Source organism: Geotrypetes seraphini, chromosome 2, assembly GCF_902459505.1.
Source record: "Geotrypetes seraphini chromosome 2, aGeoSer1.1, whole genome shotgun sequence".
Taxonomy (NCBI): Eukaryota; Metazoa; Chordata; class Amphibia; order Gymnophiona; family Dermophiidae; genus Geotrypetes; species Geotrypetes seraphini.
The window spans coordinates 500,895,213-500,917,978 of NC_047085.1; the positions used below are offsets into that span (position 1 = coordinate 500,895,213).

General features: G+C 44.3%; 1 protein-coding gene across 4 annotated transcripts in view; it reads left to right on the top strand.

The window, feature by feature from the left end:
• Nucleotides 1-22,766, top strand: part of NOS3 (nitric oxide synthase 3) — a 195,057-nt gene that overhangs the window by 128,520 nt on the left and 43,771 nt on the right. For all 4 annotated transcript variants that reach the window (XM_033932081.1, XM_033932083.1, XM_033932085.1 and 1 more), the window contains 3 exons: nt 3,550-3,679; nt 4,238-4,316; nt 12,364-12,554. In XM_033932081.1, coding sequence (XP_033787972.1) covers nt 3,550-3,679; nt 4,238-4,316; nt 12,364-12,554 — 400 coding nt within the window. The remainder of the gene's footprint in view (nt 1-3,549; nt 3,680-4,237; nt 4,317-12,363; nt 12,555-22,766) is intronic.

Consider the following 22,766-nt stretch of genomic DNA (forward strand, 5'->3'; position numbering starts at 1 on the left):
GTATCCCAAATCACTTACGCAAAATAACAAGTCTTGCAATTTTAAGGCGAGGTATAAAGACATTTTTATTCCTTGATGCCTTTGTAACTTAAACTTAGATTCAGGAAAGGCTTTTACCTTCAGTTTCCCTTCCCTTTGGTTTTTTTCGTTGAATGTTTCTTTTCTCTCTATCAGTTGTAGTTCCAACCCTTTTTCCCTTTCGTTCCCGTTCGTCAATGTCTATAAAAATTTGGCATTGCCCCCGATTTGTCTTTGTTTATATTGCAAATTAATTTGGCGCAGGGTTTTGGCATTTTTGTACACCACCTAGAAGGCTTGATTAGGCGGTATAAGAAATTTTAAATAAACTTGAAACTTGAACAGTTCAGTGCGCTGCGCTGAAATGGCCCGTTCTTAAAGGACCATGATGAAAAGGCTGCGATTAAAAGTCCCACACTGAGCCGGCCGCAACGGAACAGCTGCGCTGAACTGTCCCATTCCACCAGCTCTTCTGTCTGAATAGCGGTCATTGCTAGGGTTATCATTTTTCAGGCTGCAAAAATCCGAACATATGATCCCACCCTATTGTACCTCCTACCCTGCCCCCACAAACCTCCTCTCTTCCCCGACAAACTCCGGCTGCGGTCTGGAGGGCCTGGAGCATGCTCAGATGCCCTCCAGGTGCGGCAGGAGCTCAGTGGGGCTTTCCAAAACCCGGACAAACTAAACTAAACTAAACCTTAGGTTTGTATACCGCACCATCTCCACGAGCATAGAGCTCGGCACGGTTTACAGGGTTAGGTTGAAAAGGAGCTACAATGAAGGGTTATAGGAAAGGAGCTAGGAAGATAAAGAACCAAAGAGCGGGAGGTGTTAGATTTTAGAAAAGAGCCAAGTTTTCAGGTGTTTGCGGAAGGAATGGAGGGAGCTTGAAATTCTGAGCGGGGATGTGAGGTTGTTCCAGAGTTCTGTGGTTCTAAAGGGGAGGGATGTTCCTAGTTTTCCTACGCGGGATATACCTTTTGCAGAGGGGAATGATAGTTTCAGTTTTGGGGAGGATCTAGTGGAATTAGGCTTTGGAAAGTTCATCTGGGACCCGGACAGTCCTCTAAAAAGAGGATTATCCTGGGCTTTTGGTAACCCTAGTTATTGCTGAATATCCAGATTTAACATAGAAACTTAGAAAAATGAAGGTAGATAAAGACCATATGTAATACATTTAATAAATATGACAAATGTAAATAAAATAGAAACCCCCCCCAATCCCTCCCTACCTATTTCAGAAAATCTAACCTAATAAATCAAAATGGGAAAATCCAATGCTTATTCCTGGGATAGGCAGCATAAAATCTGTTTTACTCCTTGGGATCTTGCCAGGTGGTCACTGTTGGAAACAGACTACAGTACTGGGCTTAATGAATCTCCTGTCTGTCCCAGTACTTTTGGCACGATTCCAAGAGAAGATGCCACAGAGGCTTACTCGCTGCTTTGGTACAAGCTGCTATCCATCTTTCTAAAGGTGATTTGGATGTCATAAAGTTTTGCCCCTGATGAAGGCAATTTCATATTGCAGAAACTTGGATCATAGTAACATAGTAGATGATGGCAGATAAAGACCTGAATGGTCCATCCAGTCTGCCCAACCTGATTCAATTAAAGGTTTGGGTTTTTTTTCTTCTTCTTAGCTATTTCTGGGCAAGAATCCATTGGGTTTAATTTAATCAATAAAGACTGGTTTTGGAGTAAAGATCTTCACATCTCAACAGCCCTATTTTTTTGTGGTTCTTGGATGCCCTAGCAATTAGGTCGTCAAAGTGCCAACTTGTGACAGTTTTCAGACGTCTTTATTTTGGATTGTGAGCTCCATAGTATACCATCTGGATGGCCTATGCCAGGGGTCCAGTGGTGTAGTAAAGGGGGTGGGGGCAGACCACCCCTGGGCACTCTTTTGGGGGCACCCTATGCCATGCTCGCAACCTCCCTTCCCCACCCCCCTGTACCTCTTTAAAATCCTGCCAGCGTGAGCAACTACTCTGGCCTGTTGCTCGCGCTGGCCTAGCTCTGAAATCACTTCCGGGTTGTGCTAACCTACCTCTGAAATCACTTCCGGGTCACAAGGCCAGGAAGTGACGTTGGAGGTAAAGCCAATGCCAGCGTGAGCAGTAGACTGGAGAAGCTGCTCACGCTGGCAAAGATTTAAATAGGTATGGGGGTGGAGAAAGGAGGGCACAAGAGTGGCATGGGGGCACGCAAGGAGCAGGGGGAGGTTCGTGCGAAAGGAGCGGGGGACAGAGAGGAGGGCAGACACCATCGCCCTGGGTGCCTCCCACCCTTGCTACGCCACTGCAGGGGTCTCCAATCTTTTTCATGTAAAGATCGTGTCAATCACTGACCGTGCCCTCCAACCCACACCCACCACCTGGATCTAGTCAACGAATGGCTATAAATACAACACTGTATTTGCCTTTGAAAAAATGGGCAGGTATCATTTTGGATGGGAGGCAACATAAAACAATATAACTTTTATCTTTCATGTTTACAAGTCATCTTAAAATGACAGCACATCTCTATTTATTTAATAAATTTTATTAAAACAATTGCAAATCCATTTTCATGCAACTGCCAAAACAGCTGAAATACCTCAGTTAGCAATGGGACCGACATTTCGATTTACACCAGGCACGGCAGCAACAAAACAATTAACGTACAACAATAACAATTTATTATCTCTATAGTGCTACCAGACGCGTGCAGCACAGCACATTGTACACACATGAGATGCTTCCTGCTCAGAAGAGCTTACAATCTAATTATGACAGACACAGGACAAAAGGGGGAGTCAGAACACAGTGCTCATCGAGGGAATTAAGGTGGGGGGGTCTGATGAGGTGGAATCACATAGGACAAAGAGGAGTCTGAGCTTAGTGCTCATGAAGGGAATTATATATGAGTAAATGTTTTCATCTGATTCTTTCCACCTCACACACCCCTCCCCCAAGTTGGTTGGCTGCTCGGTGCATGGTACCTGGATGTCTTTCCTTTGCTATCTTGTTTAAATGTGTTCCTGCTAGAGCAGGGGTCTACAATAAAACAAATATAAATCTTTTAATCTGATTCTTTTCCCCTCCCACCCACCCGGAAACTTGAACTTGTATACTTCTCTTAGGGCCAGATTCACTAACCTGCCTGATCTGGGCAGGTCCAACAAATTCAGTAAAGACAAATATGCAGATGGGGGCTATCGGAGGAACGCCCCCATCTGCCTGCACGGATCGCTGTTGTGCAATCTGCACACATGCGATCCGTGCACATGCTCCAAAAGCCAAACTTTTCCCACTATTATCTCTGCAGTATCACTTCTGAAAATATGGAATGGAACTGGCTGCAGAACAGACCCCTAAGGCACTCCACTTACCACCCTTCTTCCCTAGAGTAAATTCTATTTATCATGGCTTTGTTCTATGTCATGCCACAAGTTTCTAACCTGGTTACCTTCAGGTTCCATTGATATACTGCTCAGTTTATTTTGTGAGTCTCCTATCATTTGTATTTTCTACGTTTTCTCCCCAGGCTGCTTGTGACACATTTTGTGTCGGAGAAACTGAAGCAGTTGCTAACGATGTTTTCACGACTCAGTGCAGCTGGAAGCGATCCAGACACAGACTGTCCATTCAAGCAAATGTGCCAGACCTCATCACAGGTAATACACCCTGGAAAACCGCTTAGCACAGCTCAGCACTAGAGATCTCTCACAGCCCAGTACTTTTATGCCATTTCCCTCTCCTATTGTGAAAAGTTGGGTCTGCCGGAGCTAGCATTTCCCCTGTTACTTGGGCTTCTAAAGTTGAAATCCAAAGAACCGATGGAGAGGTCCGCAGCAGGGAACGGACCAAAACTCCACAGGAAAGATCCAAAGCTCCACAAACAAAATGAGAATGGTTCAAAGTCGCAGGAAATTAGTATTCAATGATTTATTACACAAACATGTTTCAATACAGAATGTCATTTGTTAAAAACAGTACAACAATCTATATCAGAAAATACAATGGTCACAAGGTGTCTATGATGCTTGGCTGGAGGCCAGACCTGGGCTTCTGCACCATTTCCAACACACTGGCTCCTGCTGGGAGAAGCTGGGACTGCAGAAGCTGTGAGCTCCTCCCACAATCAAGACTCAGGTTTTCCTGTAGGCATTTGTTCATCCATAGCTGGCTTACCTCTGTTAATATCATTTTTGAAATGTCTTTGTGCTCCCCAGGTCTTTCTCAGCTACACAGGCGGAAGGTGTTTGTGTCAACATTTATTTCTAAGCTAAACCTACAGAGTGAGAACTCCAGGTGAGACTCTTGAACCCCTTTGTATTATGTCTTTTCACTGGCCCCCAGTGGTGTAGTAAAGGGGGGGGAAGGACCGCCCCGGGAGTTGTCTTGGTGGGGGCACCAGCACCCGTCCTCCTCTCTGCCCCCCCCCCACTCCTCCTGACACCCCCTGCCACATACGTGCACCCCTTCTCTCATACCTCTTTCATTTTCCCAGCCCGCATCGATGTCAGCTCTCTCTGACATCACTTCCAGGTCCCGCACCTAAGAAGTAATGTCAGAAGGAGAGCAGACACGGGCAGCAAGTTCGTGATGCCGCTCGTGCCAGGAATTAAATTAAAGAGGTACGGGGAAATGAAGGGGGTGCGCACTTGGCAGGGGGGGCGGAGATGGGCGTCAATGCTCCAGGCACCACTTACCCTCAGTATGCCACTGCTGGCCCCTATATAGGAGAAAATTTTTGCTAATATAGGCCCAGGTAGTCCACAGGAAGCTACTAAGCGCCCAACAAGAACAAGTCCAAGAAGAAACAAAAAACAGTGTGGAGAAATGATGGTCCAGGGTCCAAAAGCTTTTCAGCGGACTGCGTCATAGAGGTTTTTATGTGGTTTGCCAAGTTTTAATATTTTTATTTATTTATTTTTTTAAAATCTTTATTCATTTTAAAACTCACAATAAGTGTCTCAGCAAATAAAAACATTTTAACTTAGGTACTTAATATTCTGCAATAATCCATTTTAAAAAGTTTATCACCTCCCTTCCCACCCTTCCGTATCAAAAATATAACAGATATACCATATAATAAAATATTTCCTAACATTTCTTTCCCCCCTCTCCCACCGTCTTGGACATGTACTATTAAGGGAAAAATGGTATCTATTCATTACAATAATTTGTTAAAGGCTCCCAAATATCCTGAAATTTTCTTAAATACCCCTGCTGTATAGCTATTACCCTTTCCATTTTATATATATGATATAAGAATTCCACCAGAAACTATAGTTCAATCTATTCCAATTATAGTGGTACCTTGGATTATGAGCATAATCCGTTCCAGGAGCATGCTCGTAATCCAAAATGCTCGTTTATCAAAACAAAGTTCCCCATAGAAAATAGCAACGATTTGTTCTAGAACCCGGGGTCTATACCTGTCGGGTGCCGGGTGCTGCAGCGCCGTCTCCTCTGTCTGCCTCCTCCGTCGATCATCTGAAGAAGAACCCCACAGTGCCGCTTCGGGGGGGGATGCCAGCCGCTGGAGAACCCCAAAGTGCCGCTTCGTGGGGGGGGGATGCCAGCCGCCGGAGAACCCCACAGTTCCGCTTCGAGGGGATGCCTCCTCCAGCCGCCGGCCAGCCCTCCATGTCGGTTGCCCCCGGCAAGCTGGAGAGCCCCCACCTGAGCCCACGCAGCCGAGCGCCGCCCTACCCGCACGCTGCACACGACACGCACAACGCCGTTGATTGATACTGTGCGCGTCACATGCAACGCACAGGCGGGACAGCACCCGGCTGCGCAGGCCCAGACAGAGGTCCTCCAACCTGCAGAAGGCACCCAATGTAGAAGGCTGGCCGGAAGACGGAAGAGGAATCCCCCGAAGTGGCGCTTCCTGGACTGTAAGTGTTCGTTGATCGGGGCAGTGTTCGGTTTGTGAGTCAAAAGTTTGCTGAGTGTTTTGCTCGTCTTGCAAAACACTCGCAAACCGGGTTACTCGCAAACCGAGGTACCACTGTACTTGTAATCTGTTGTATGGCAACCCCTGTCATAATAAGTAAAAGCTTATTATTTTTTGAAGATATTTGGCTCTTAGCCCTCATTGACATGCCAAATAATACAGTATCAATCAATAATGCCACCGGATTTTCTAACAATTTATTTGGCCCCATATTGATTTCCAAAAAGCCAAAATAAATGGACAATAGAATAATAAGTGATCTTTTTTTTTTTTTAATTTCTTTATTCATTTTTAAACTTACATCAAGTATACAGTAAATATCAACCAAATATAATACAACATCACTTGAAAAATTTTCAATATCATACACCAAGAAGATTTAACCCCCCCCTCCCAAATTCATATACAACTAATATATACCACATGAAAATAATAATAATAATAAAATAATAATAATGGGAATAATAAGTGATCTAAAGTCCCTGCTTCAAGATGACAGTGCCAACATCTATTAGACTTAGAGCTATCTAATTTTTGTAACCGAACAGGGGTCCATAATGCTCTATGTAACAGAAAAAATCAAGTTTGTCTCATAGATGCAGACACTGTACAACTCATCCTCCAAGACCAAATTCGTGGCCATTGAGACGCAGTAATTTGATGCTTAATCTCAATGCTCCAAATGTCCCTAACACCAGTTTTTGGTTTCTTATTTACAAATCCAGCTGTCAATGTATAGCACTGTGCAGCCTGGTGTCCCAGGAAGTCCACCTGAAAGCATAAGAATTCCAAACTATATTGATTATTTAAATTTTTCCATTCAAGGAACCCCGCCTGAATAGCCTTCAGTTGCAACCATCTAAAATTTTGTGATTTACCAAGACCAAATTTATGTTGCAACTGTGAAAAGTCAAGCAGCTTACCATTAGGTATAACATCAACTAAAATACGTATACCTGCTATCATCCAATAATATTAATAAAGTCCATCTCAGGAACATCATTTCTCCACATTGTTTTGTGCTTCTCTCTTCTTGGATTTGTCTGTGGAGATCATTGGGTCAATTCTCTTGTTTTCAACAAGAACAAGTGACCTTGTCATGGTCACATTAGCTGACGTCCACGAGCAGACAGCGTGCACGCATGAATATGAGATGTGGAAAATATTTATTTATTTAAAAATGCATAACTGAGGTTACTAGACGTCCGGATTCCCCATGGAGATGATGCGGTATATAAACTTAAGGTTTAGATTAGATTAGATTAGATTGAGGACATGTCCGGGGGTCTGGACAGCCTTTCAAAACCCGGCACTTTGTCCCAGGTTTTGAAAAGCTTCCCGTCAAAATCATGCCTGGAAGGGGCGTCCGTGCATGCTCGGACGCAACACGGTGCCGTCACACGCATGTGCGGATGCCATTTGGGGGCAGGGCTAGGGATGGAATGTGGCGTGACACAGGCAGAATGGGGTAGAACTGGGGGGGGGGGGGGCATGGCCATGGGCACGGATTTTCTGTCAGGAAAATCTGGTATCCCCTATGTATAACCCGCTTAAACCTAAGCGGTTCAGAGTGTGTGGCGCAGTGGTTAGAGCTACAGCCTTAGCACCCAGAGGCTGTGGGTTCAAATCCCTCGCAGCTCCTTGTGACCCTGGGCAAGTCACTTAATCCCCTCATTGCCCCAGGGACAGATAGGGAAATATGATAAAGTACCTGAATGTAAAACCATTTAGGATATAAGTGGTTTTATAAATAAATAAAATAAATATTCAAACAGACAATATTAACACCTGATAATTTACCTGCATCTAAAAATTCTCCAATAAATAAAACAATCTTTCATGAAAAAGCCTCTGCAAATAAAGTTGTCTTCAACGCCTTCTTAAATTTCTGAATATCAGAAAGTAACCTAAATGGTCCAGTGATGGCAAATGACGACATGTATGGTCCAACAAGGCGACCGGCATTGTACCACTACTATTTATTATTTCTGTAGCGCTGAAAAGGTGTACGCAGCGCTGTACATTTTAACATGCAATATACAGTCCCTGCTCAGAAGAGCTAACAATCTAATTTAGATAAGACATTCCAGGGTTGGGGAGATTACGGTAGAGGAAATGATACAGTGGGTCTAGGTATCTGACAGCAGTGAGTGGGAGTTAAGAGTTGAAAACAGTTTCCTCCTGCGCCATGCAGATTGCATCTCTCTAGGACAGGACCTATTTAAAGAACGTAGGTCATTAAAGTGCTGATTTATTCCATCCTCTTCTATTTAGGAAAACTCTACACTTATCCCATACATTTTTGAAATTTTCTCACTGTTTTGGTCTCACTATCTCCACTAAGGGCTAGATTCACTAAGTAAACCGATCGTGTACCGATCGGTTTGCGACCCGATTTTACTCCGGCCCGATTCACTTACCTCTGTGCTGATCCAATTCCGATCCGTGCATGCAAATGAGGGGAACGGCATGCAAAGTAGGCAGGGACGCAGTTCACTACAGAAATCTTGGAGACGGACTGGGCTGGCCGATCAACACAAGAAGCGACTGCTGGGGGCCTGTCGCAAACGTCCTTATCCCAGGACAAGCAGGCAGGTATTTTCACTAGTGGGTGATGTCATCCGACAGAGCCCCGATACGAACATCTTGCAAGCATGTCTTGCTTGAAGAAACTCAGAAGTTTCGAGATGCCCGCACCGCGCTGTCCTCGGGTCTGAAATCCCAGCCCTGCAGCCCATCTCTGCTGCTCTGCCCCTTCCAGCCGAACCCTGTTCTTACCGCCCCGACTCTCCTGCTCTCTGCCGCCCTTCCCCGCAGTGCGAGCCCCTGGTTATAAAGCAGGGCTGCACTGCAGGGAAGGGCGGCAGAAAGCAGGAGAGTCAATAATTGCCTACTTTTAAAAGTCCCCTGCTATAATGAAAACTGTCAGTTTCGCTAGTGGCCCCCCCAATATTAGGTGGTAGGGGTTAAGTGAAAGGCGTACTGACAAACGCTGGTCCCAGATTCAGTTCCCTCACTGAAGACTCACCAGGAAGTAGAATCAAAGAGGCAAAGCCAGAGGTGATTGCATAAAAAATATATTATAGAAATAGTCTTACAGAAAAGCAATATTTATAAGCATTACAATTAAGCATTACAATTAAGTAGAGAGCAACGCAGTTTCCCTGCCTTACCGAGTTCAGAAGGAAGCGTGAAGTTCTAGGGAAAGGCAGAGAGAGAGAGAGAGAGAGAGAAGGAAAGAACCAGAGAGCCCAGAGATAGATAGATAGATTGATAGAGATTGTATATCCCAGTATCTTTCTTTTAGAATTTGTAAACTGTTACTTGCAGGCATGGTGATGGGATTAAGTCTCTGGCTTCTTTGTTTGCACCTGGACCCATTGTCCTAAGCACCCTCTTAATCAGACATTAACACCTTTTAGCTAGTCATGATTCAATCAGGGATACTTGAAACATATCAATCAGGGATACTTAAAACAGTTTCCCTGCCCTCAGGGTCTATCTGCATTCCCATGCCAGAGTCAGATTGATATAATTTCCCATAGGCCTTCGCTGACATAAGTAATGCCAACTAAGAATGCTGAATGGTAGCGATAGCTAGGCTGACAAAAACGTGTTAGCTGTGGCTCTTCGCAGAAGGGACTCGCCGGGGCAGTGAACTTGTGTCGACGAAGGGGAAGAGGCTGCTGTCGCCCTTCCCTTGGAGTGCAGGAGAGTCGAGGCCAGTGAAAAAAGACCCAAACCCAGCAAAAACGGACACCATACGCATGCGCAGACCATCTACAGCAGGGGTCTCAAAGTCCCTCCTTGAGGGCCGCAATCCGGTCGGGTTTTCAGGATTGCCCCAGTGAATATGCATGAGATCTGTTTTGAATGCACTGCTTTCAATGCATATTCATTGGGAAAATCCTGAAAATCCGACTGGATTGCGGCCCTCAAGGAGGGACTTTGAGAAGATCCCTGATCTACAGGGAAAGCAGATGGTCTGCGTATGCGTCAGGATTGCACACTAGCGATTCGTGCGGTCAGAGGGGGGCGTTCCTCCGATTGCCCTCATTTTAATTTTTTTTTTGTTTCGTGAATTGGTCGGGCCTGCACGGATCGGCCATGGAGAGTCAGGCTGTTTTTAACTCCTAACTGCCACTCACTTATAAAGTACCCAAGTCTATTTGATTATTCCTTCTGTGAGAAACTCTCTAATCCCATGTTTGTCTATTTTAATTAGATTGTAAGCTCTATTGAGCAGGGATTGTTTCTTACACGTGTATTGTATAGCTCTGCGTACGTCTAGCAGTGCTATAGAAATGTTATTTAGAAATAGTAGACTTACCAGATTTTCTGTTTGGAAATTCCGGTCCCCTAGACCCGCTTCCATCCCTGCCCAGTTCTACCCATCCCCACCCCATCACTCCCCAACCACAAATATTCAGCAAGAGTACAGTGTTCCCCCGCAAATTTGCGGTTTGTGGACCCACTCACTCACGGTTTTCTCCGACCGCCTCTTCCTGTAGTAAAGTCGGGCCAAAGCAGCTCCTGATTGGTGTATCCTGACTTTACTACAGGAAGAAGCGGTCGGAGCAGACCGCGAGTGATTTTCTTCACCCTCCGGCGCTCCAGCTGCCCTCTACTGCCTCCCCTGCCTTTTGAAACCCCCGTGAATTTTGGGGGAGTACTGTACTGGGTTTCTCCACTGAATATTCATGGTCAGTGCTGGGACCCACATAACAGTCTTGTGCGGACTCCAGCTGAATATCGGCCGAGACCTGCATAGGCTCTGGTGGCCATCCCCACAGAATTTAGCCCCCAATATTCAGTGCTGGTGCCTGGACATGGCTCGGCACTGAACATCTGGGGCTAATCTAGCTTGAAATGATCAATATTTAAAAAATAAAAATAAAAATACTGACTGCTGCCAGCTGAATTTTATTGTAATACTAGCTGATCACCCGGCGTTGCCCAGATATTTATTTATCCTAATCTTCCGGTATCGATAGACTTGTATTCAGTGATTACATCTGGTAAAACAGGAAGTATTTGATTGTTTATTTTGTGGACATCTTCATTTTTAGCAGCAAGAATGGCCCTCTGTATGTGACTGAACTTGGACTTGAGTGTCAGTATTAATCTCAGGGAGCCTGAAAACTATGGATTAGACACTAATATCTGTCGTTTTTGATTATTTTTATGTCACCCCCTTCCCACAAGAATGTTCCTCTCTATGGGGCTGAACTTAGACTTAAACGGCATCAGGAGTGTCAGTATTAATCTCAAGGAGCCCGAAAACTATGGATTAGACACTAATATCTGTCGTTTTTGATTATTTTTATGTCACCTCCTTCCCACAAGAATGTTCCTTGGAAAGCCTTTCATACGCTGAGAGATTGGAGAACCTGGGTCTCTTTTCCCTGGAGAAGAGGAGACTTAGAGGGGATATGATAGAGACTTACAAGATCATGAAGGGCATAGAGAGAGTAGAGAGGGACAGATTCTTCAAACTTTCAGAAAATAAAAAAACAAGAGGGCATTCAGAAAAATTGAAAGGGGACAGATTCAAAACGAATGCTAGGAAGTTCTTTACCCAACGTGTGGTGGACACCTGGAATGCGCTTCCAGTAGGACGTTATAGGGCAGAGTACAGTTTTGGGGTTTAAGAAAGGATTGGACAATTTCCTGCTGGAAAAGGGGATAGAAGGGTATAGATAGAGGTTTACTACACAGGTCCTGGACCTGTTGGGCCGCCACGTGAGCGGACTGCTGGGCGCAATGGACCTCAGGTCTGACCCAGCAGAGGCATTGCTTATGTTCTTATGTTCCTCTCTATGGGGCTGAACTTAGACTTAAACGGCATCAGGAGTGTCAGTATTAATCTCAAGGAGCCTGAAAACTATGGATTAAACAGTAAAATCTGTTGTTTTTGATAATTTTTACATGTCACCCCCTTCCCACCCCCACAGTATTTTTTCCCAGATAGTAAGTCATATGTTTAACAAGTTTGGTTGAAATCTCTCCATGCGTTTCAGAGTTATGCTAGAACATAGATACATACATACACACATCCAATTTTTTATATATGTGTGTGTATATATATATATATATATATATATATTTATTTATTTATAGACCCACTTACAGTCCAAGTGATTTATATTCAGGTCCTCAAGTATTTTTCCCTGTCCTGGTGGGCTTACAATCTGACTAATGTACCTGGGGCAATGGGAGTGTTAAGTAACTTGCCCAGCGTCACAAGGAGCAGCGCTGGGTTTGAACCTCCAACCGCAGGGTTCGGAGGATGCAGCCCTAACCACTAGGCCACTTCTCTACTCCGTATATTAGTTGGTATGAGTATTGGGGTTCTCATTGACCTACTTATAGTGACCAAATGTCTCGTTGCAGCCGTTCCACCATTTTGGTAAGGCTTGACACAGGGGGACAGAAGGAACTGCAGTATCAGCCGGGAGATCACATAGGCATCTTTCCCACCAATCGGGATGAGCTGGTGCAGGCACTGCTGGAGCGTGTGGAGGATCCTCCACCTAGCAATGACGCCATCCTCGTGCAAACCCTGGAGAGCAGCTCGACCAACAGTAAGTGTGACAGGCTCTAATGTCTACTACCGCTGGACAACTTCCTGCAGCTCTCAGATGCGAGGAACATGAGTCCTGGCCCAGTGTGCTGGTGTGTCCTCTAGTTAGTTCAGAGGATGGAAGTGTCAATCTTGGTACTGGTATGCGCAAATGTGCATGAGTCGAATCTCTTTCACTTGAAAGGAAGCTCTGGAATGAGAGGACATAGGATGAAGTTAAGAGTCGATAGGCTCAAGAGTAAGAACATAAGTAATCTAAGGAAATACTTTTTTACAGAAAAGGTGGTAGATGCATAGAACAGTCTCCCAGAAGAGGTGGTAGAGACAGAGACTGTGTCTGAATTCAAGAAAGCCTGGGATAGGCACATGGGATCTCTTAGAACAGGGGTGTCAAAGTCCCTCCTCAAGGGTCGCAATCCAGTCGGGTTTTCAGGATTTCCCCAATGAATAATAATAATAACTTTATTTTTCTATACCGCCATAATCTTGCGACTTCTAGGCGGTTCACAGTGAAGAATAGCTGTACAATCAGCGACTTACAACATACAGATGGAGAAGAGGTCACAGAGCGGCCTGTGATTACATGGTGCAAATTAGTTAGAAGAAAGATATACATAGGTTGCAATATAGTTTTAATGTGTTATAATAAAAAAAATGTTGGAAAACAAGCGAATAACAGAATACAAATGGAGAAGAAGACATTGAGCTGCTTTCATTATATGCTAATAGATCTCATGCATATTCATTGAGGAAATCTTGAAAATCCGACTGGATTGCGGCCCTCGAGGAGGGACTTTGACACCCCTGTCTTAGAGAGAGGAAGAGATAATAATAATAATGTTTATTCTTGTATACCACCCATCCATGAGGTTCCAGGTGGTTAACAGAGAACAAGAACTGTACAGTCAGTGACATATACATAAAATTTGGTAAAACATAATAATAAGATAAAAATGCATGATTATTTGACAAACTTATCAAACAAATAAGTTTTTAAAAACTTTCTTTTTTCCCCCCCAATTCTTTATTCATTTTATCATCTTAGAACAAGTACACAATATTACATCATAAAAAATAAACACATCACTTGAATTTCTTACTAATATCATCCTAAATATATAAATTAATCCCTCCCCACCCACCCTTCCCTTAAATATTTCAATCAAAAATATAATATAAATATTATAAACTTATTTAATAATTAACTTTTAAAAAGAAATTTATACCATCCCCCCACCCCTCTATGTATAAATATACTATCAGTGAAAAATGATGCCTAATCATTACAATAATTTGCCAATTGACCCCAGATCTTTTTAAAATTGTTATAATTCCCATTCTGCAAAGCAATTACTCTTTCCATTTTATAAATGTGACACAACGAATTCCACCAGAATGTATAATTAAGATTGTTATAATTTTTCCAGTTACTAGTGATATGTTGCATGGCAACTCCTGTCATTATCAATAAAAGTTTGTTATTACTTGATGATATTTGACTCTTTGTTCTCATAGATATACCGAATAGAATATGATAGAGCTACATGGTTTTCTAATAAACAATTTATTTGGAACCAAATTGATTTCCAAAAGCCATGATATAGGGACAGTAAAATAATAAATGATCTAAGGTCCCTGCTTCCAGATTACAATACCAGCATCTATTAGACTTAGAGCTATCCAACTTTTGTAATCGAACAGGGGTCCATAATGCTCTATGTAACAAAAAAAACCAAGTTTGTCTCATAGATGCGGACATTGTACATCTCATTCTCCAAGACCAAATTCGTGGCCATTGAGATGCAGAAATTTGATGCTTAATCTCAATGCCCCAAATGTCTCTAAGACCATTCTTTGTTTTTTTATTCATGAATCCAGATATCACTTTATACCACTGAGCGGCTTGGTGTCCCAAGAAATCCGCCTGAAAGCATAAGAACTCCAGACTATACTGATTATTGAGACTTTTCCATTCAGGGAACCCCTCCTGAATAGCCTGCTTCAGTTGCAACCATTTAAAACTTTGTGATTTATTAAGACCAAATTTATGTTGCAACTGTGAAAATTCAAGCAGTTTACCATTTGAAATAACATAATTTAAAGTCCGTATACCTGCAATAATCCAATGCTTCCAGACGATTTTAAATCCGCCAATTTGAATCTTGTAGTTTATCCATAACGATTGATTTGTTGATTTATTTATTGGATTAGGAGTTAAATTACTAACATATCTCAATGTTTTCCATGTATCCATCAAAATTCTGTTTTCTTTATATTTCCTAGGCATATTGATACTGAGAACATGAGATAAATGTAGAGGAAACAAGAGTCGCCATTCTAAATGCAGCCAATCCAGAATATTTTCCATGAGTTCTGGGATCCAATACATACCCTGGCGTAAAATATAGGCTTGATGATATCTATAAAAATTTGGAAAATTTACCCCAGCTTCCGCAATTGACTTTTGTAAAGATACTAAAGCAATTCTAGGCATTTTACCCAGCCAAACAAATTTTGTAAGAATAAACTTTCTAAAAACACAAAAAGAATCCATTTGACAAATCAGCGGGCTTAAACAAAAGTTCATTTTCCCTAATTGAAAAGCAAGTGTCCTATTCAAAAATCTCTTGTTAACTAATTTAAATAATTCTTTACTATTAATATTGGCTGTTACTGTGGATGGGCAGACTGGATGAGCCATTTGGCCTTTATCTGCCATCATGTTTCTATGTTTCTTCTAGTATTTAGATGATGGAAATGTGAATCCTGGCACTGGTGTGTTGGTGTGTGTCCTTTCAGTGTGTTGGTATGTGTCCTTCCACTAGCACAGACTGAGTACACTTCTTAAACTGGATGAAGAAGGAGCTTAGTTAGCATAGCAGGGTTTAAAAAAGGTTTGGATAAATTCCTAAAAGAAAAGTCCATAGGCCATTATTGAAGTGACTTGGGGAAATCCACTGCTTATTCTTAGGATAAGCAGCATAACATCTGTTTTACTACTTGGGATCTAGCTAGGTACTTGGGACCTGGGTTGGCCACTGTTGGAAACAGGATACTGGGCTTGATGGACCTTCGGTCTGTCCCAGTATTTCAATTCTTATGTTCTAAAGTTGTTACAGGAACAGGTAGAGAAGCACGAGATCCAGCATTCAAAACCTGCTGACACTTCAGGGGAAATTTTATAAAATAATTTTCAGAGAGTCACGTGATGTGCTGAGCGGAGCAAGATGTGCCTTGCTCATATTCCAGGGCCCCGGGTCCTTTCCTGCCTTGCCTGGCCTCTACTTGCGTCTGAAATGGAGCATTTGTGTTAGGAGCCGTGCATGGACAGGTTTGTCCAGCACACCAGCCTGGCTATGAGTGGGAGGACATCCAGAAAAGATAAAGAAAGAGACGTGCGGCCTCCGAAACCTGATCCTAAGATGGCGGCAGCAGAGTTGGGTTCTGCGCTACCCCTATCGGAAGCGCACATCAAAACACTATTGGCGTCCATGGTGCGGGCCTTAGATTCCCGTTTCGAGCACCTTTCGGGGCAGCTTACCACCTTGGAAGCTCTCCTCACCGAGACCACTAGGCACACCAGAGAACTCGAGATGCGGGTGGCGCTGGTGGAGGACGTGCACACTGCTTCAGCAGCGGATCTCCTTTCTTTCAAGGAGCAGCTGCAGCGTCAGGCAGACAAGATTGAGGATATGGAAAACCGTTCGAGGAGGGATAATCTTCGGCTGCTTGGGCTTCCCTGAGGCGGTTTCTGATTCGCTTCTTTTGCCCGCCCTGGAGTATTGGCTCCAGAATGAGCTCCCGTTGCCGGTTGCCGGATGGTATGTGGCCCCTGCGCCTGGACAGAGCGCACCGTTTAGGCAGGCGCCAAGATGATCACACCCGCGCCCGAGTCGTCATCTTGAAGGTTCATAACTCTGCCCATAATGCTGAATTTATGCGGCGCTACAGGCAAAGCGTAACACTCTTTGTTTGCTATGAGGGATCTCCAATCAAGATCTTCCAGGATTATTCCCCAGCTTTACAAGAATGCCAGCGGCACTTTTCCACGGTGTGTTCTGTCCTCTTCGATCGCAGAAGGAGTCTTCATAGAGAAGGAGTCGTTAAGTCTATGAAGACTCCTTCTGTTAAGTCTATGAAGACTCCTTCTGTTAAGTCTATGAAGACTCCTTCTGAGATATATTATCTGATATTATCTGATTTAGTGAAAGGGAGTTCTGAAACTAACTGAGCTAGTTGTTTGATTTGTCTCTTCGATCGCAAGCAGAGTTTTATGTTACTCTACCCAGCACACCTGAAGATCTGGTGGAAGAGCTATGCTATTGTCGAGGATGCCCAGTCTTTTCTGGACGCTCTGCCTGGTCCCTCTTCCGCACCTTGATCCTGCGGGTAACGAGGATGCCAATTCTGATCTCTTGTGGCCTAGTCCTAACTTTGGGTCCTTGCCTACCCAATATCTTCTGTTTGTTATTTTCTGTATGAGTGTGGCATGTTTGTGGGGTCTTTGCTGCGTTTAGGGTTTGATTGCTTGGGCATGGAAGGTAGGGGTTTGGTTCTTTTTGGGGGGACTGTATCTCTTTGCTTGAGTAATGTCATTTCATTGTTCCTGTGATTTGCTTCACAGTGTATTGTTTTGGGAATGAATGTTCGGGGGGGGGGGGGGTTGTGACTGTTTGTGGGGATTGGACGCTGTACCGAGCCAAGCTCTTTGGAGGACTATGGTGATCTCTGGAGGACTTTTCAGACGCTGCGCCCTTGTTCACTGTTATTACGGTGTTTCTTGTAGCCTTGGGATTCTGTAGGGCAGCCCGGTGGGTGAGTGAGTGATGTGGTTGGTCAGGTGCGTGAGTGTGTGTGGGGTTTTTGTTTCGGATCTGCTCCAGGTTGTGGGTTTCTGAGGTGGGTGGGGCTGGGGGGACAGGGGGCCCTGTTCACGTCCTATTGTGACTCCCACTCCGTTCCCCGTTTGTGGGACGGGGTGTGTAATTGTTGTTGGGACCATGGGAGGATTGGTTTGGGAGGGGGGAGGTGGTGTTTGGGAAGGGGTGGGTTGGGTTTTAGGTTTTGGGGGTGGGTTTGTCCTCCTATGTTTGCTCTCTTGGATTGTTTTTTGGGGTTCTTGGTATCAGTTGGATTGGGTATTTCCAACTGGGTTCCTGGGACTACTCCATGTTGTGTTACTGCTTATCTTGGAACTTGTTGCTCTGGGGGAGGCTGGGCTCCTGGGGTTTTCATTCTATGGGTTTCTTTGTCTCTTGGCTCCTTTTCCTTTCTCTGTGGCTAACCTGGCAACGCCTTTTCGCTTAACCTCTTGGAATGTTGGGGGTATCACGTCGCCGATTAAGCGGTCTAAAATTCTGGCAGCTCTTCAACATCAACATTCTGATATAGCCTGTTTGCAGGAGACCCGCCTGACAGACGAGGAACACCTTAAGTTACGTCACTCGTGGATGGGGGAGGTCTATTTTGCCTCTTCCCCTGGGCATCATGGTGGCGTTGCGGTGTTAGTCCAGAAGTCTTCACCACTGGGGGTTTAGGTCCTCACTACTTGCTGTTGCGTGTTAGGTTGGGAGACCAGAGTTATCTGTTGTTGGTGGTCTATGGGCCTAACTCATCTGAATCCTCCTTTTTACAGGGATTGGTTGCCCTGCTTGCTCGACATTCTGGTGACCCTTTGCTCCTAGTGGGAGATTTCAATTTGGTCAGTGATCCCGATAATGGCAAGTCGGGTGTTTTGTCCTCTTCTTTGGGGGCTCGGGGTCGTCTTCTTGCTGATTTTTGTGATACTCTCTCAGTGGTTGACCCTTGGCGCCTTTTACATCCTGAGGTTAGGGACTATACTCATCTTTCTTGCGCTCACAATACTTGGTCCCGGATTGACTATGTCTTTGTGTCTCCAGAATTGTTCCCCTTGGTATCCTCAGTGGAGATTAGTCCCCCGAGTATCTCTGATCATACTCCGATCTGGATTGACATTCATTTGGACCAGAAGGTCTTGAGCATGCGCAGATGCTCAAGGCCCAGCACAGCAGAGATTAGCGGCAAGTGGCAGGCTCTTCCGGCACTGGCACGTCCTGTGGGTTGGTGCTGTGTGCCAATGCCAGATCGCGCTAAGGGTTTGGGTTTGGGTGGGCGGACAATGCCGGTTGTCGGGGAAGGGGTGGAAGCACGCCAGTGGCCTCGGGGGTGGGGTTGGATCGTTTTTGGGATGTGGTGAGGTGGAGTGGAAGAGAGCAGCGCCGGTAGCCTCGTGGTGGGGGGAGGGGGTGCGAATTTCCCTTACTATGTGGAAACTCACTTTGATATATGAGCACTTTGGTTTACGAGCATGCTTCTGGAATGAATTATGCTTGCAAACCAAGGTTCCATTGTATCATGCTCATAGAAGGAGCGTGCTTATTGCATTGCGTTGCTTTTCCCAGCACATGCGCACATTCACGCCTCTTTCTTTGTGTACTGTGCACATGTGCCGATCACTATCGCCAATGATTCAACGCGTGTAAATGTAGCGAATCTTCGCGATGGTCCGCTGACCTCATTTGCATGCGTGATTTTTTTGAGAATGACTCACGTTTTTTAAATCACTACAAGAAAGCCTGCGACAGCGCCCCATCGGTTTTTAACACGGATGTTTGAGAATCCAGACCTTAAGTCTGGTGATTTTCCACTTTTTTTCATTCAGTTGGAAAAATATAGAATGAAAAAAGTGGAAAAATTGCTGAACTAAGTGTATAGCCCTCAGTGGAGACTGCCCCAACTTTGTTGGTTGGGCTGAGAACTTTTCAGCGGCCCCTCATGCAGTTCAACATAAAACTTACAATTTTGTTAACAGCATAACGTTAGTAAAAATACCAAATATAAACATAAATGCAATGAATGAGGTAACTCAAAATCAGCAAATTGAAACTTACCCCCTCTTTTACTAAGGTGCGCTAACCGATTAGTTCGCGCTAATTGAATTAGCACGCAATAAACGCTAATGCATCTATAGACTAACATGCACGCATTAGCGTTTAGCGCACGCTAAATCAATTAGCATGCACTAATTGGTTAGCCAGGTCACTAGTACCTGGCCAAAACCCAATGAGTAGCAACATTCCATGCTACCGATCCAGGGCAAGCAGTGGCTTCCCCCATGTCTTTCTCAATAACAGATTATGGGCTTTTCCTCCAGGAACTTGTCCAAAGCTTTCTTAAAATCAGCTACGGTATCCACTCTTTACCACATCCTCTGGCAACGCGTTCCAGAGCTTAACTATTCTCTGAGTGAAAAAATATTTCCTCCTATCGGTTTTAAAAGTATTTCCCTATAACTTCATCGAGTGTCCCCTAGTCTTTGTCATTTTTGACGGAGTGAAAAATCGATCCACTTGTACCCGTTCTACTCCGCTCAGGATTTTGTAGACTTCAATCATATCTCCCCTCAGCCGTCTCTTTTCCAAGCATATTACCTACAACTATGAAACACCTAATAAGCACACACTAGAACATTTGGATAAGAGAGATATGATGCTAATGCCTTTCTACAGTAAAGCTTATCATATAGCCGAGGGGCCAAGTACAGATATTAAATGGGTGGACAAGATTTATTTTGCTTAGCTCAATTTCTTTTTTTTTTATTTTTATATTCTTTATTCATTTTTTCATCTTACAACAAGTGTGTCAGAAAATAACAGTTAAACTTATACAATATCACTTGAGTATCTATCATTATTAATTTCACAATTAAAAATAAAATAAATCCCTCCTTCCCAACCCTATTATTACACATGTGATTACATATATATAGTATTCTCTATTAATCCAACCCATCAATATATAATTAAACTTCCTCCCACCCCCCCATCCCTGTACAATTATACCAACTGGGGGAAAATGATATTTTATTCATTACAGTACTCTGTTAATAGCTTAGCACAATTTCTAATTCAAAAATACTGTAATTCCTCTGATAACTAAACTCTGCAATTACTGCTGCGATAAAGTTCAGTCAATTTAAACCCCTCATGTATCACCTCTGATACCAGAAAATAAAATCGTAAATCATCGGTGTATAACTGATAACCAACACTTAAATTTGCTAAATGCTTACATACCAGAAACATAAACAGATTAAATATCAAAGCAGACAGTGATGAACCTTGCAGCACACCTGACCCCCCCAAAGCTGCCAAGACTCTCGCTTCCGCAGGTCTTCTCCCACCCACTCACCGATAAGCAGCAATTTCCTGCCGAATTCCCATCCTGTGCTGCAGCAGCAGCAGGAAAGGCCTTCATAAAAGGTCACCGCCTACTACCGCTATCCTGTGGATAGATTTAGAGATAGGTTATAGGAAAAGGCAGGAACCACTTAACAGGTCGTGGACCTGATGGGCCGCCGCGGGTGCGGACTGCTGGGCGCGATGGACCTCTGGTCTGACCCAGCGGAGGCAACTTCTTATGCTCTTATCTTGCTGCCGCTTCATGGGGAGACATCTTCTTTTGCCTCTGGTCGCCAATCGGCTGGACTAGGGGTGGAGCAATGGGCAGGGCTGGGCAGAGCTGGCTGTGGGCAGTCCCCGACTCTCCCACTGGGCAGGTCAGCCCTCTATGCAGCGTCTGGAAGCCACAGCTATCCATTCTGATTTAGAATGAGTTTGCACAACTTAAAGAGAGGAGAAGTACTAAGGTGTAGGGGAGTGTGTGGCGCAGTGGTTAAAGCTCCAGCCTCAGTACCCTGGGGTTGTGGGTTCAAACCCACGCTGCTCCTTGTGACCCTGGGGCAAGTCACTTAATCCCCCCATTGCCCCAGGTACATTAGATAGATTGTGAGCCCACCGGGACAGACAGGGAATAATGCTTGAGTACCTGAATAAATTCATGTAAACCGTTCTGAACTCCCCTGGGAGAACGGTATAGAAAAATTAATAAATAAATAAAATAAAAATAAGGAATGAATGAATGCAGAGATGCCAAGTTACCCGGCTTCAGGCTGGAGATTTGGGAACAGTTCTAGATTTCTGATGAAACCCCTCCCCCCCATCCTGGTGCATTATGGGGCTTGCAGTACTCATTTCAGTGGGTAGGATCAAGCACCATAAATCCCAAAGTTCAATCTGTGAGTGCAAGAAAGTAATAAAATCCTAAATTGCCAGCTTACCAATGTGCAGGAGAGCACTTTTTGGTCGGTCCTGGTTTTTAGGGGGTTTTAAAATTTATTTTTATTGTGATCAGAAACACTCCAGTATGTAAATTGCAAAAATAAATAGAAAACTTGATATTTGAACACTAAACTTTCTATCAGTCTGATACAGAATAAAGCATTAAGACCAAGACCCCCTAAAAAGCACACACCCACCTGACTAGAGCCAGTCCTGGTTTTGATCTTACATCCCAAATGCAGTGTGGGTATTTGTAGTTCCTGATTCTACCCATTGAAATTGATGTTACAAGTCCCATAATGCAACAGGAGTGGGTTGTCAGAAATCCAGGATTGGCCTGGTATCCTCCTGGAACTGGGTAACTTGGCAAGTCAGAAAATGTAAAATCCAAAATTTCTGAAAGGCGGGGTGCACAGATTCACTACACGTAAGGGGGTCTGTCAGGGAGGGAAGGTCTGGCCTATGTTTTTCTTTCTTTTGTTATCAATGCTACAGCTCAGGGAGTGTGAGTGTAGATAAAGCAGAACAGGAGAGAGGCGTTTCCTCAGTTAGGATGCCTGCAGACATCTAGGGAAGAGCTGGCACACTGATTGTGAGTCTTAAGAGGTCAAAGCAACAACTTTGCAGGAAATAAAAGGCCCCACAGGGAAGCAGTGTCGGAATTAGTCACAAAGTGAAGGAATGGGGGCTCGGGAGCAGCACAAAGCCCTTTGAGTGGTGGCTTCCTGTGCAGATGGTTGGGGGGGGAGCAGTCTTGTTACAAACCCAGGGCCTTATTATGTGAATGCTCATAGAGGCTCAGCTCATTGCTATACACTCCATATGACTCTTTGCCCCATTGTGAGCAATTATTATCCCAGGACAAGCAGGCAGCATATTCTTGACTGATGGGTGACGGCACCGACGGGGCCCCGGTACGGACAATTTTAGAGTGATTGCACTCTAAGAACTTGGAAAGTTCTAGTAGGCCGCACCGCGCACGCGCGAGTGCCTTCCCGCCCGACAGAGGCACGCGGTCTCCAGTTTCTTAGTTTCCACGGAGCTAAGAAGACGCACTTTCAACGGCTGTTGAA